Here is a 15977-nt window from a genome sequence, read left to right as displayed (position 1 = left end):
CGCCAAGGTGTAACCTGAGTGTTATTATAAGAGTATTCTCCTCATAACAATCTACTAAGTTACACATTGGTTTTGGGTGGTTTTCCTGTCTCTTTATTTTACCATAAGAAGGTTTTAAGAAGTGACGTTTCATAAAACAAAATCAATGACTACATAAAGTATGCTTACTGGCTTCCAAAATGTTAACATTTTACCACACAATGCACGTCAGCTTGAATGTGTTGTTTTACCACATTTTATATATATATATATATATATTTTTTTTTTTTTTTTACAATAGGAGCTTTGTTTTCAGTATCTAAAAGTATTTCTGTAGAATAGCCACCTGGGGAACACTCTTTGAAAGTCAAAAGACTTCTGTTCAATTTTTATTTATGATTCTATGTTTTTTAAAAAAAGATATATTCTGAAAATCAAAGTCTTGTCCTTCCTAACTTGCTATCTTCATGAAACGCCAATTATTTTTGCCTAAAAAGGAAACATGGCTTTCGTGTTTAACTTTCATTTCCATCATTCTCCAGTAAGAGAGAGTGAAAAAACCCCAAACTTTCCTAAGACCTGAAATCTTCCTCTAGGTCCATGATTTGTAGAATTCTATTTGTGCAAAAACAAATGATTTAAGTGTCCTGAGTGTGAGGAAATTGGGGAGTAAGGGCTTGTCCACATCTCTGAGGTTGGGAGGAGCACACACTTAACCATACCATCTGCACAAACGGTACCAGAGTTCAACACGCTCATGACTACAAGGGCTTACGATTTATGTTTGCTAGTTAAATATGCTTATGATTTAAACTTATTTTCTCTGGCAAGAAACAGGCTAGTCAGCACTGCGGCCTAGCCAGGTGATGGGAAGTAGATGCATATTTCAATGACATACATTTTAACTTGCTGAGCCTTGTAAGTGCTACTGTTTTCTTATCTTTCTGTAACAAAAGTCCTATCCTCCTGTAGGACTCCAGAGATTTTTAAAAAATACATTCATTAATGAGAGCAGTTCAAAGTTCTTTAACAGCAGTTACTGCACTAAAAGAATCACTGGCAGGCCCTAAAACACTGCGTCCTAGGTGGGAGGGCAGAGCCTATGCTCATAGAACATGTCCCCAAAGTGCAGCGATAACCACTGGATGAGGAAGTGCACACAGCATTCGGCCGCGGAATGAGAAGGAGACATTAGGAAATCTTAAAGTGTTCACAGTGTTGTGCCCTACCCCTCAAAGGTTTCATTAAATTCACCACGTTAAAATGAATTGGGTGTCACAGACATCATCTTGAATTGCTGGCTTCTACAGTGACAGGAAAGTGTGCAGATGAGTGGGAGAAAAAAGAGTTTGCTGGTATTTTTTTGTTTGTTTTAAAGGGACATACTAGACACCCAGAAAGGAGGAGCAGCTTCACTTTACTTGGCTAAATGGGAACAACTGAATGTTACAGGCCGATTGGAGGACAAAAAGAGAAATAAGAGTACGTGATTCTACAATGAGGGCACCCTTAGTAGAGGGTAAAGAGAGAGAATTAAAATAGGTGAAATGTGCTTTCTAAAAGACCAAGATGAGCCCAGTCACCATCAGTGTTCACCAGGGGAGACTAGAAGCAGACCTCACTGCCCCTGTCAGAGCACCACAGACCCCGCTGTGACAGGGGCGTCACACGCATGAGTTCCCGCATGTGCGGGAATCAGCAGGGTTAGGACAACAACCACACACACACTTGGAACTCCATTAAGATGAAGCAATGTGGTTAATAAAAGTGCACGAAACTTTAGACCTGAGGGGGGCAGAACGCCATTTCTATCCTATAGAACACAATCACAGAGTGAGAATTACTAGCAGCAGATTAGAAAAGATCTCAGCATAAACTTCTACAAACCACTGAACGCTAAAACACACCCCACAAAGTTAACTCTTGAAAAAGGAAGGAGCACAAATCCATACCAATATAGTCCCAAATTAGAAAACTGCAAGAACTTTTGCATGAAAATGCTAAACATTTGCACGAAACACATAAATGACTATATTTTCAAGTAAGAAAAGTACAGTCTAGTCTTACCTTATGGCTGCAAGAGGCTGGAATAAAAATTACTGACTTATAGAAGCAACTTTCACATGTATCCGAACATCAAACACAACACACAATATAAAATCAAAAATAACTAGAACAGAAAAGTTTTCAGTGTGACCTTAGAAATCCTGAGCAAATCACTGGATGAAGCCAGATCAAAGGCAGGGCATTACACCAGCTTGGAGCCATATGTGAAGGGCCCAACGGTACAGGGCACAGATGGTATACAATGGGGGTGGGGGCACAAGCAGATCCAAAACATAAGGCAAAGAAACCTGCTTCAACTTACACAGGTAAGACAATTAGAAAGAATGAAGGATTTGGAATGCAATTGATAAGATTTTAAATTGGGGACAAATGGTGCGAGATGCCCCATGCTAAAGTATACTCATTAATTTAAGCTTCGAAATCCTTTGTGTGACCATTTAAATGAACTAAAATTGCAGTGAGTATACATGCAAAGAGATGGTGATTTGTTATTAAACAATTACTGAGAAGATGGTTAAAACTTTTTTTTAAACCGTACAGAAATTATCAGCTATATTACCTGATTAAGGTCTGAGAAATTTGGGGGGAGAGGGAGAGTGGGATTGAATGTAGGCTCACAAAATTAACAGCTCTATTTGAAAACAGAAACCCTGTAAGTTTGTTTAAATGCTCAAAGTTCCTTAATATTCTCCATTTGTCATATAAAGTGCTAAAAATTAAATTTTTCACCTTAAACCTTCACTAACCATTGCTTCTTCATATGTAAAAAGAGAGGTACCATTAATTTTCTATAGAAAACTCAGAAACACTCATTTACTTCATGCTCATTTACATAACACTAAGTTGCCAGCTCAATAATTCCCAAAGAAACACTTGTTCCAATATAAAAGTTTAAACATTAGACTTAAACATTAGAAGTTGAAATTTTCATAAAGAAAATTTGCATTTCATTAAGTGAGTTGATAACTTTTTTTTCAGGCAGCAACCCAAACAAAAACATTTAACACAGATTCCTTCAACCTCATGATTTCTGAAGGACACAAGTGCATAGAATATCCAAGACGTGATTTTTACTGGATATTCTAGTAAGTTACATCCAACACACACATATACACGGGACTCTGAAGTTTAGCAGCAATGATGGACAAAACAATGTTGACTTTACAATGACTTTTGCTTATCATTCAGGTAGTTTAGGGAATACTTATTTGATTTTTTGGCACTTGTATTCAAGAATCCCTCCAGTTTAGTAACAGCTTTGCTAAACTACATCTAGGAGTGACAATTAATTTTAGTGGAAATTCATTCCCAGGCCACTTTGATAGTGATGTGAACAGTTTTGCGTTATTTTACATGCAATTTTTGTAGCTCTATAACGTTCATTTAATCTTGTTCAATGATGCTGAACCCCAGATGCCATAAGACATTATAGAAAAGTAGTTACTGTACATATGGAGTAACTACTTTTTCTGAACATTAATTTCTTTTTTCTTAACAGGCTGAAACGATATTTAGAAAAAAGCACCACTCTGTATTAAAGGTTTTATATTACAGGCTTGCAGACATGGGCGACCTGTTACTGCTGTGATCCTAGCCATAAAGTTCTTATTTACAAGCCTCATCTTCTCAAGTCTTCATAATGATGGCTTTCTCCATCCTTCATAAGGTTGTTGGTATTAAACATTCTCATCAGGTCACCTGAAAGGGCTGGGGGAGGACAGGCTTTGTCATTGTCATATGTGGGGTGGATACAATCAGAGGTTCTCAAAGTGATGTCTGAGGACCATCCACATTAGAATACTGGGGAGCTTGTTAAAAAGGCAGATATCCAGACCTCCCGGGCAGACTGAATCAGTGTCCCCAGGTTTGGGCTGAGAAATCTGCACGTTAAGCAAGCACCTAGTGATTCTTCTGCAGGCTGAGAGGTGAGAAGCACTGGTAGATGATCTCAAAGGCCCCTTCCACTCCAAAATTCTAAGAGTCTATGAGTTTTCTTTTAAAAATGATGTCGTGTCAGCTGGATGAAGGTACCTCTACAACACAAAATGTAGACTTTTAGCCCAAATGGGTTAACCTAAATAAGAAGTGTGCTTAGATTTTCATGCATATGAAAAGCCAATAGAAAATAAAAACAGAACAGTATAGTCAGATGTGTAAGGAATCTATCTGGGCTTTGTTCCTCGTGGGAGAAGAAGAACCCACGCTAGGTACTACACAGGAGCACAGGTTCATAGCGGCTTTCCACTGCACCTTCGTTCCTCTCTCTTTCCTCTTCACCTTCTGAACTCCTCTCAGCTGTTGAGAAAATTATCCAGGCTTTTTACAATCCTAAGTCACCAAACTCTTGTAATTTTCAATTGATGCGAATACATTCTTTTAAGAAATAAACTACTACAGGCAGTCTTCTACTTATTCATTTGTAATAAATGAAATCTTATAGAAACATACAGTATAAGCAAGGTGAACAGTAGACATATTTTTAAAGGGGAGTTCCATATTCAGAAAGCTAAAATAAGAAAGCAAACCGTAATTTAACTTTCCCCTTTGGGCACAATATTTGAAGAAATCTTTTCTACATGTTACTTTATTTCATTCTTTCTCTTCCTAACTGCTTTTTAGGCTCAATGAGATCCTAAGAGTTGAGATTTTTTTTAAGTCAACGTCTGGAGAGGTCTGTCTGTGACACATTTTTATTAGGTGTAGGAGAGCTAAACTTCTATTGGTAGAATCTAATTTTTGTAAGATCCTAAGAGCAAAACGCAGTAGACTCTTAATTACACAAGCACAGCTGGAGCAATCCCGCTGCTGAGCCCGGAGCGCCGGCTGGAGGGCAGCGCCACCACGTGGCCGCTCCAAACGCGGTCAGGCCCGCGTGAGCTCCAAGGGGTTCCCTACCTGGACGGTTTTCAAACACCCAACTGCAGCACTGCTGTGGGCACGAGCGTGAGAGGGAGAGACGCGAACCGTTTGCAACGAGGACGGCTGATTCTGTACATTCTTATCAGTGGCCAGACTGGATCAGATAATTCGTGTTTGATGGGGGTGACTTGTTGGGGGTTGGGCTGACAGACTTGGAGTGTTCTCGCTTTAAGGAAGCCTGGCCCAGGATGCAGGCTGCAGATATTTGTGCCCCGCTAGCCCCATTTCCTTTCACAAAAAACAGACTTGGCGAAGGTCCTGTTGGTAGATGTTACACTGTCTAGTGGACCCAATTTTTTTCCATGTTTCTTTCCACTATAAAGTCTCATGACTAAATAGATCCATGATGTAGATATAAGCTAAATTCAAGAAGAAAGCTGAGGTTCGAGTCAAGTTAAACGCATTTAAGGTTTATGAGAGTTGTGTTATTCTTTTCGTGTTTTTTCCCCTGTCAGTTGTACCACGAATTTAATAGCCACATTATGTTAAGTCTACATGTTCACTGCAAACTACACCCTCATTTCAGAAATGTGAAAAAGTGGCGGGGGGTACTGAAATGCAGTCTTCAAACTGAGAAAGTCAGCATTTCAGGAAGTGCTTACAAAAGCAAACTGAAATACAGGCAAGTTACTTGGAGTGAGTATTGTCCCTCCTCACTTAGCAGGTGTACTCTCTTGATGTAAGAAGCCCCGAGCTCGGACAACCTGGGGAATACTGGGAGGAGAAAAGTTCACTGGTCTCAGGGTCCCTGCCTCTGATCACAGACCCTGAGGAATCACAAAGACAAGAAAGTGACCTCTGGCTTCTGTGTGTCTCTGTGTGGAGAGCGTAGGCTGCACCTGCAAGGACTTCGCTGAAAAACAAAACCAAAATAGGATTCTACTGAGACATCTCACTTTCCCCAGCAGCGGTGGAGATGAGTACACTGCCCTAACATAAAAGTCACATGATCCACAAAATACTCCCTTAGATCTCAAAAGAGTATTGGATTCTTTAATCCAAGAAGGTAAGGAGAGGGTTTTTTTTTTAACTGATTAAATCAGCTTAGTTCATTCAGCGTCTCTTATGAACTAAAAATTCAATTAGAACAATTTCCAAAGCAAAATCTGACAAAATCCTCTCTTAAAGCAATTTAGATGATAGGTTCTTAACTTAGGCAAATCAAATCCTTCTTACAGTTGGTATTTTCCACAGGGTCAGAAACAGCTGCACGAGTTCTCTGGGACAAAAATCTACTTTGTGTCTTAAGCCATGTTTCATGATCATAAACAACAGAAACTAGAAAACATTAATGTGAGCCTAACATTCCTATTTATTTTATTTTTACTTCAAAGGCTACATACATGCAGAAGTAGAACATGTCATCACAATGCTTTTAAATAAAGTTCAAAAATAAAAATACTTCAAAATCCACTTATTATGGAATATATCTGACAATTATAATGAAGGTAATTCAATTATATCCTTTTTCTAATCTATCAGAAAAATAGTTATATAAAAAAAGAATTTTAATTCATGTCCAGAATACCTTTTTTCAATCCCCGATGAATAATTTAAAAACAGGTTGGATGTTAGCACATTAAGTTAAATAAGTTAAATAAGTTCCGGCTTTTGGAAAATGGGTCTGATATCCTTATACCTCATTTTGAAATCCCTGAAGAAACTCAAATTTAGAAACAAAGCCTTTTTAAAAAACTGATCGCTGCTGTTATGGCTGATGTGCAAGTAGTAAGGCCAGTGAAGGGGCACAGCTTTCCAGAACAGATGTCCTTGAAAGTCCTTTAAAACGTCTGAAAGCAGGCGCTCCTGTGCGCGCACAGGTGGGACGCGCAGCAGCCCAGGCGCCTCTGCGGGCACTGCGAGAGGCCCGCGCCATCCCCCCGAGGCCCGGGCGCGGGCCCTGGCGGCTCCACAGGCGGCCCCCCCCCGGGCGGCGGGGCATTCTGAGCACGGCTCCGTGCTCCCCGGGGAGGCTTCTGCTGCTTCTCAAACCGTGTTTCTTTGGCAACATAGTAGGTGATGTATTAACAATTCCAAAGAATCAAGACGAGCAGAATGCACTGGAAGTTCAACTTTGTGCGTGTTCTCGTTCATCCTGGAAATGAGACTGAACTTCCTGCTCTTGAATGGAAGGCAGGCAGTCCCGGGTTGGAGGGCTGCCGATTACCGGAAACGACACACGTTGACGTGGAAACCCTTACATGCAGGGTTTTCCTTCCAGGAGAAGCTTGGTTCAGACAATTAAAATATTGCCTCCTTTTTCAATCAGAAATATAAGGCTTCCTATTTGGAGGAATCCCTTGCTACCCCTCTAAACCTTCCTTTGAAAAGGCCAAATGAAATTCTGGTTAGAAATATATTCATAGAGTCCAAAACCTAGAATTTGACTTATATCCTGACTTATCAACTGTGATTATAGTTTACATGTTAGGCAACCCAACTATTATTTTCCTTTTATAGCTAAAAAAAAAAATAAAAAAAGTTTTAAAAAGGAAAAATAAAAGATGTGTGTGCCATCAGTGCAAAATCTGATTGAGTATGGTTTTTCTTTTCCCTGGGACAGAAAAGACAATGCCCAGTGCATAGTACATAGGAATGTGTCACAACAAGTAATCAAGACAGGTTCCACTAGCTAGTATTCCCCAAAGTACACTGTGGTTTCTCAAAAGCAGTATTGCCATGATTATGCATCTTCTCATTAACTAGGTACAGCAGAGCTACTTAAAGGGAAACCCATTTCTTGTGCCTCAATGAAAGGGGGGTGTAGAAAACAATAATTAGACCAAATAAGAAATTTAAAAGGGGAAAAAAATTGAGTGAACAGAACACTTAGAAAGCAAATAAAAAAAAAAAAATGATGATAGCAACCCACACAGTCTCCCACACCCCACCTGCCACTTTGAGCCCTAATTGCCCAATCTGCAAGGACAGAAACCCGCTCTAAATTGACCAGCATCGGACTTCGGCAATTCTTCTCTTCACTGTCCCTCCTGTTAAGACCGTTTCCAAAACCAATCAGCAAAGCACAAAGAATTCTTTACAGAGTGCAATTAGTGTTTTCCACGTCCACCTTCAAAAGCATGATGCTCTTCATGGGCTAAAGGACAGAAAAAAACAAAAAAGAAAAAAAGGAAAGAAAACTTTAAGCAAAGGATGGGGCAACCCTTCTCTAAGGCATCTCATTCAGTTTCCCCAAATGTTGGCAAGAACTCAAATACCTTTTTGTGCCAATAACTGTTAGCTAAGGCGAGCATTTCCTGAGAAACGTAATAATGAAAATTAAAACAAGGAATAAACAAGCAACGGGCATGTTGCCTGTTTCTTCTTGCTGTGCTGGAGACGATGAGTAATCCAACAAGCTGATGAAGAGAGTATGTTGGGCTCTGAGCAAATGCTGCAGGGAAAAACGCACCCCACAGAATGCATGGGTAGGCAGGGGCCTCATGTTACCCAAGATGGGCCATTCACAAGCCTATCTTGAAAAATAAAATGGAAGAAAAATAAAACAAAACAAAGACCAACACAAGGGTGGTGACAATTATGTCTCCCCACCTTTGAACAGCCTCTGTGGGACATGAAGTTTCATAAAATTGATGGGTCTTTTATTTTTCCCAATGATTGTTTTTCCCCAGTTCTATTGTCTGGCTTGCAAAATTACCAATTACAATTAAAACCTCTAGAATAAAAGTTATCAAAATTACTTTTCAAAGACTTAAAACTTTCCAAAGTGGAAGTGGGAAATGGGAGACTTATGAAATACATAACATTTCCTCCAAGGCAAAAGGGCCAGGACTGAAAATCTCCTATCTGGATGTTTAACTATCACCAGGAAGCAAGGGCAGCCTCCCTTCTCTCAAGTGGACAAGTCTCCATGGCGTGGGTCTGACGAGCCAAGGGCGACTCAGGGTCCAGTGCTTTGTCCCGGCAACCAGACCAGCAGTAACGGTGTCCTTGGAGGCACACGTGGGCTGGCCCATTTCCCTCCTAGCCTCTCCCAATTCTCTGGGTTTAATATGGACTAAATTCTTCAGACTGGTGTGGGGTGCGGGCTGGGGCACAGACCTTCTTCCCTAAAGGCTCATCCTGGATGTTCACCCCACCCTGCTCTTCACTTGGATAAAGCCTTAGAAGGACACCTGTAACTCCGAGGGTCACTTCTGGTTGGCTGAACTCCTAAGGGAGGCCTGTCATCCAAACTGATTTAATTGAACATTGCTCACAAGTAGACCTTCGCAAATATTTCACTTATGTTGGTTTTTTTCTCTCTTTTTTTCCTTTTAAGAAAGATTTTCAGGGCAGACACTGAAGAAAATATGGTCTGCTCTGCACTAAAATGTACAGTGCTGCTGTGTCAAATGGAGAACCATGAGCTCATGTCGATGCTGGGCTGCATATTATAAAATCAGGAAATATGGACTGTCCAAAGATTCGTAATAAGAATGAGGGACACAGTGGGGCAGTTGTAGCTGAGACACGGACGTTCTGCGACTTGGATGGCTCGTGGAGACACCAGAACAGAGAATTCAGGCCTGGGAGAGCCCTGGGGAGCAGAGGAAGCTCTGTCTACCTCAGGTAAGCCTTGGCAGAAAGGGAAGATAGAAACGCTGGAATCCAGCAAACTTTTCCTGGAAAGAGGCGTAGGGTAAATATTTTAGGCTCTGCCGGCCATAGGGTCTCTGCCAGTCATTAACTCTGCCACTGTCACATGGAGCAGCCACATGCAGTCGGCACACAGATGGGTGGTACTAGTGCCGACACACTTTATACACATGTGGTCACTGAGTTTTAAATTTCACACAATTTTCATGTGTTCTAATTCTTCTTTTGATTTTTTTCCCAACCATTTAAAAATGTGAGAACCATTCTTAGCTGAAGCCCATACAAAAACAGGCAGTGAGTGTGCGTGCTGCAGATTTGGCTTGAGGTTTGTAGTTTGCCAACGTCTGCTCTAAACAATTCTCAGGTCAGAAAAGACATGTCATTCAGCTGCTCTGAATAACCTAACAACATTTGCAGGAAGGGGGGGGGGTGTCTCTGGACACTGGGAGTTTCTCAGTCAAATAACCAATCTTTATCCAATTCATATATAACTTATCGGCAGCCCTCCCCTCACCCACCGTGCTAGAAGCTTTGACAATGTGCTAGAGCTCTTTCTACACGGCAATCTGCCATGTCACCCAGCTCCAGTACATGTGCGAATACTTCCACCAAGATCCTATTAACAAGACAGTAAAAGTGTGGAGCTGGCCATTTCTAACTTAGCTCACGCTATGACCGTTCTTCACGCTGTGATCAGATTCCTGCCCAAACTTCACTTTTCCAAATCAATTCTGCAGTTCGTGGTATATGACCCGACTGAGAAAAGGACTGCCTGCTTTATGTAAAATAAAGAGAACTGCTTCTTCTTTCCTGACTCAAATTTTTATGTGAATAATCTTTGAGTTTTTAAATGTGAATTTATGCCATTAAACTATGGGTTGCTACTGAGACACCATACCCAGTTCTGCAGCACCCACAAACCGCACAGTGACATCTAGCTTTAGGGAGCCTATTCAGCTCGACTCAACTGGCCAAGCTGCAACCTCTCCCCAAGTTTGTCTTCCCCCATCACAACAGCTAAGCAGGGACTCATCCTTGTTTAGTCTCACCTGATGGGATGCCCTAAAATCAGCCCACGCACTTTGTGGCCTAATTATCTAATGAAACTCTCATGTGTTGAACCTGCTGCTAATCAACACGATACCTAGAAATTTCATCATATAATTTTGAAGTAGAAGGGACCTTGGAGATCATTTCAGACCAAGCTCCTCACCATTTACAGAGAAAATGAAAGGATGATACACTGTGACTTGCTCCAGGTCACACTGTTGAAATGGGACAAAAGTCCAGAGTGTCTGACTTAATCATCCCAAACGCTCTTCTCTTTTGAGTCACATGTGGAGCTGGTTCAAAACCAGGAAAGAACGTTCTAGTCCCGTTCATAAACGGCAATGGAACACACTTCCTTCCAGAGTGTCTGCTACGGTCAGCTTTGTGGAGTAGTAAGAAAAGGCCCTCAGTGACCTTTCAGTTAATATCTGGAGTGAAAACACAATTAGTGTTCTCTGAGGAATGGAAATGGTATCTGCAGATGTGCAGTTGCCACACCACACCGCTAGTAAGCGCCTTCTGCAGTGGCACCGTCTGGCGCTTGTATTTAAACTTTCATTTCCAGTTCAGAAGTGGAAGCCCTCCCGGACGTCTGCAGTGCCCGGTCGGTCTCACTGCTAAAATCTAAATCGTGTGGTCTGTGCTGTGTGGCTCCTTAGAGAGAGGCCTTAGTTTTACATCCACCGCCATACTAAGACAATCATGAAACACAATTGGATTTTTTTTTGCTCCATTTTGGCAAGGGGTTGAGAAAAGTGAAACAATAAATGAAGTGTGTTTTAGGAAGTCTAAGATGTACTGCCCCCACTTCCCAGCCCACATATGAAAACCCCTGGAATCAATACCGTGTCATAGTTTAATTGGGAGCCTTTTATTTTTCTTCCTTAGTAATACTAAAATAATACTTATCATCCAGGGCATCTTATATTCAATGAAATACAGTCATTAAAAAAAGTGTGTTACTGACTCTTGAACAGTTTGGGAAATAGAAAATTTATCATACATGTGTAGGGCTGTCAATCCTTCACTCTAACTTACGTTGAAAGTGTAACCTGAAGTTTGATCTACCAAACATTGGTTTAATAGCACTAAGCTGTTTTCATTATGACAAAAAATGACTTTTTCAAGAGAGCACACAAAAGCAATGAACATGAATCATGATGGAAACAATGGGTCCACACACCTGTTCATACTGCTAACATTTCAGCACTGAGCATGACTCCTCTTTTAGGCCTGTGTCCCAGTCACCCGCAGTAAGGATGTATTAGCATTTCAGGAGAACAGTCAATCACCCATGCTCAGAACTGTTCCTTCACAAATACATATGCTACACATTATAAATTCCTGTTCATGAAGGGATGACCGAATATCTACCTGCCAGTCCATACAATAACTTTTTTTGTGGTTGTTATTGTTGCTTCAAATAGAAGGTAATTTTTTTCTGAGAATGACAAATGTAAGGTCAGGTTTAAATGTCTCAAATAATAAATACAATACATATCTCCTTTTCTGAGCCATGCATTTAAGAAACAATTAAATCTCATTTTAATTTCTGAGACTGAACTTGCTTTTTTAAAAAATACTTAAATGTATTTTGTTGAAATGTTTTCTGGATTATAGAATTTCAAGTGATTCTGCCTTCCCCTCATTTGCAACACAGTTTCTATTTTTAAAAGTACGAAAGAATTATCTAGAAAGAAATAACTGGAAATGAAGCACTTACGTTTATAAAATACTGCTTTAAAAGATATGTGGGGCAGAAGTTCATAGATCTTTTCTAAAACGGTCGCTTCACCCACCAGGGAGGCATTTACGTTCCAGACTTGGACAACGTCTTCTCGGTCCCGAACGCTGACGCTTACTCCTACTACTTCATCATCTAAGGAGAAGGCAGGGAACAAGAAATGAGTGAAAGCTTCAAGTTTGCCGGCATTGTTTTTACATACTTAGCATTGTATCTGTACGTTATAAAACAAGATGGTAAAAAGGAGGTGGCACAAGAGAACCCATAATAAATACTTGTTTCTAAGGAGAATTATTGGACAAAAAGCAAGTTATTGGGCAAAAGCTGTAGCAATCACATCACATTTAACCAGGGACTTAGATAAACAAAGTGTTCCAGCCAAGCAAATTTTCCAGATAAGTAATTTCCCCTTTTTAACATATTACCAAAGCTTTTTGACTATTTCTTACTGTTTTGATGGGACTTTTTCTCAAATGAGTTGCACAAGACTCTCCCCTCTGGAAGCCAAGTGAACTCAAATGAACTTTCCATCGGTGCTTGACTCTCTTTGTGAAGAACAGCAAGTGTTTCTCTGGACTTCCTGCCAAGCATTCAGGGGTCTCAGGGTGGTTAGCACCACCTGCCCCAACACTAACTGGGCCCGGACAGTGTGACCCCAGTTGCTCTTTCTGCTTTTCGGGGCTTGCTTGTCTCCTTTCCTATCAATTTTCCTGCTCTCGAGTATTTCTCTGTAGCCTCCACCTTCTGCACCTGGGCTTTAAACTGTGGGCTATGGAACCAAGGACCATCTGTTAGCACTGTGGATAAAGGAGGAGTAAATATGAATACCTTCCCAGTGTGGCTCTGCTCTGACAGCACTTCAGGGAATGCCCATTAAAGCATTTACCCACACGAATTCACGTAGATCTTTTTTTTTTAACTAAATTTGGATTTGTGATCCAGACAATCCTTGTAGATCCTCGGGAATGGTGGCTGGATACGGAAGGTTTGTTTACTAGCACAGGCTCCCAGGCAGCACATGTACTCTGTGGACACTGATGTGCAGCCAAGTCACGGGAGTAGACTTTGGACTCCTGGTTTACATGTTCAGTACATATTAAAGATGTGGAGTCAGCTCTGTCGTGTGTACTCAGCGTCAGTAAGTAAAACGAGAAAGGTAAGCACCAAAATTAGGAAATGTTGCTTTAATGAATATGCTTTGCCTAATTTGCTGTAAATCTAAATATTTCTGTCATCAGTTCTTCCAACTGTCTTCTGGAGGTTGAAACATTCTAGTATTTATATACAATTTAGGTAAGCACACATCCTATTTACTAAGGGAATTCCTCTGCAGTAAAATAATGCCTTTCTTTCCTCCTTCTTGCCTTCTCTCCGTCCCTCTGTCCCTTTTCTTTCTAAATGAATTTGATCATGGCTGAATGTGTATGATTTGGCACTAAATGATTCCATTTACATAAATGTTTGAAGCTGGCAAAATCAGTCCTATGGTGTTGTAAGTCAACTGGCGGCCACCTTGGGATGGGGGGGACGAGGCAGGATTCCGGGAGGGTGGTGGGTCACGTGCTGCCCCTTGATCTGGATGCTGGTTACAGGGATCTGTTTCCTTTGTGAATATTTATCAACGTATACATACTATAGCTTGTGTACTTTTTTGTATATATGTCACAATTAAACAAAAAATTCCACAAAAAAATAGTATCTGATCATGGCTATCTGACAGGAACTTATTATTCCATCAAAAAAATTATTTTATGTACAGGTTTCTCATTTTTAAATTTACACCTTCAAAATGTACTTGTTAGAGTTCAATGTTAACTTTTATGTAAACATTAAGTCATCAAGTGAAGAGCGAAGGTTTGCAGTTTACTACTTTCAAGAATGGCCATGAAGTCACTAGATGACACTTTTAGGAAAATCTCGGCCTTCCCAGTTTTTCGGTGTTGTCCACCTCTATGCTTTTGGTCAGAGGGTTCTATAACTGATGGATGTTGAGTATGCCCAATTGTCCACATTGCAGTTTGGCTTGGCTTTTGGTAATTAGGCATAGCCTACTATACTAGCATAGCACTTTTAGAAATGGCATAGTAAAAAGGCCGCCACTCTTATGTACAGGCAGATCCACCCGCAAACATAATATTCATAAGCAGAGTCAACCCAAAAAAGCCTGATTATTTTAGGGTGCTGGCAGCATATGACAGTAGAGCTAGGAGGAGCCACTGTTTAAAGATAGAGGAAGTGAGGCCCAGAAAGATTAACTGACTTGCTTCAAGTGGCAGAGCCAGGTGAATGGAAGAGCTAATGGTTAATAGTGGTGATCTCGTCTCCTTAGTCAACCACAGAACAATGGGTCTTCTTTACTTAGTCCTGGCTATTTATTATTACTTAGATAATTTTCCCTGGTTCTGGAAACAGGAATAATTCACACAGAAAACTTCCTCTCCCAGGGATTTCTGTATTTATAATTATACGTAGGATGTATTTTTGGCCGCATATTGTGAAGTTGCTAACCACTCCCTATTAAAACAGAAGGAATCTGTGCTTTTAAAACAATTTCACTTTAACCCCGGTTTTGTCTTAAGTAAATAAAAAAGTGGTGTAAGAAGAAAGCCAAACAACAGCAGAATTATTGAAACCGCTAGTGAGATGAATCTGAAAGTTGCCATAGCACGGGCTAGGCTTACAGGGCTTCTAAAGATAGACCATCCAAGATGTCTGAGGGCAAATTAGTCAATACCAAGTTGTTAAAAACAAATATTAACTGAAAGCTGAATAGGAAAAATGTTATCTAATGTTACCTCAGAAGCATCCAGAAAGAACTACCCAAGAAAAATAAAACTTTAAACAAGCAATTTAATTTCCCTCTTTGAGTGGTTTCATGATAAAACAACAACAACAACAATAAAAAAAAAACAAAGCAAAATAAAAATGCACTCAAAGGGGCTCTCAGAAATTGACTCAATATTTGAAAATGGTCTCTCAAGTACTGAAGACCTTATATTTTAGCCTCACTTAGCGGGGTCGGGTTATGGTGCTGGGGGCACCCTGCCTACCTTTATCGCTCTCTTTGAGCAGGGGACTCAGAAAAGAACAGGAAAAAAGGGAAAAGGATTGAGAGGGACAGAAAGAGTTGTGTCTTCCTAACTACAAACTTCACTAGACACCAAAGGCACTTTTCCCTTCTGGAAGAACTGGACTAGGAAACCAACCACAGTTCTGTTAAGAGCCCAATTAATACCAAGTTTTCTTTTCTTCTGCCTATTTATTTTGGACAGATGGTCCCAGATACTATTAAGATAAAGTATGAGGGAAAAATACATATGCATATACACAGACGTATATACATATAATATGCACATATAACACTTAAGTGCCACAATCACATGAAAAAAAACCTAAGTAACTTCCCAGTTACAAAATAGACAACTTCAAAACATGTGAAAAGTCAAACACACAAAAACAGACTTCTGCAAGGAACAAGCACATGCCGAGCACACGTGAGCAGACGGCCGGAGCTGTGGCTTCTTTACCTGCAGCAGCACAATCTGTGAACTGCTCCCCGATAGTCGCTAACAACAACTCTTTCCAAACTGTGGACTGGGATGGGAATAGAATAAAAAAC

The 15977-nt window shown here is 40.5% G+C and overlaps 1 protein-coding gene across 3 annotated transcripts in view; it reads right to left on the bottom strand.

Annotated features, from left to right (window-relative positions):
• EIF4E3 (eukaryotic translation initiation factor 4E family member 3) overlaps nt 1–15977 on the bottom strand; it is a 135593-nt gene that overhangs the window by 42030 nt on the left and 77586 nt on the right. For 2 of the 3 annotated variants that reach the window (XM_081071692.1, XM_081071691.1), the window contains 3 exons: nt 15886–15952; nt 12338–12493; nt 6258–8062 (listed from right to left, as the gene is read on the bottom strand). In XM_081071692.1, the coding sequence (XP_080927818.1) occupies nt 8016–8062; nt 12338–12493; nt 15886–15952 (270 nt within the window). In that variant the 3' untranslated portion in view covers nt 6258–8015. Of the gene's footprint in view, nt 1–6257; nt 8063–12337; nt 12494–15885; nt 15953–15977 lie in introns of those variants that run through there. The other variant, XM_081071690.1, reaches the window with a different exon arrangement.

This window comes from Rhinolophus hipposideros, assembly GCF_964194185.1.
Source record: "Rhinolophus hipposideros genome assembly, chromosome: 14".
NCBI lineage: Eukaryota > Metazoa > Chordata > Mammalia > Chiroptera > Rhinolophidae > Rhinolophus > Rhinolophus hipposideros.
This window is presented reverse-complemented; position numbering and strand designations above follow the sequence as displayed.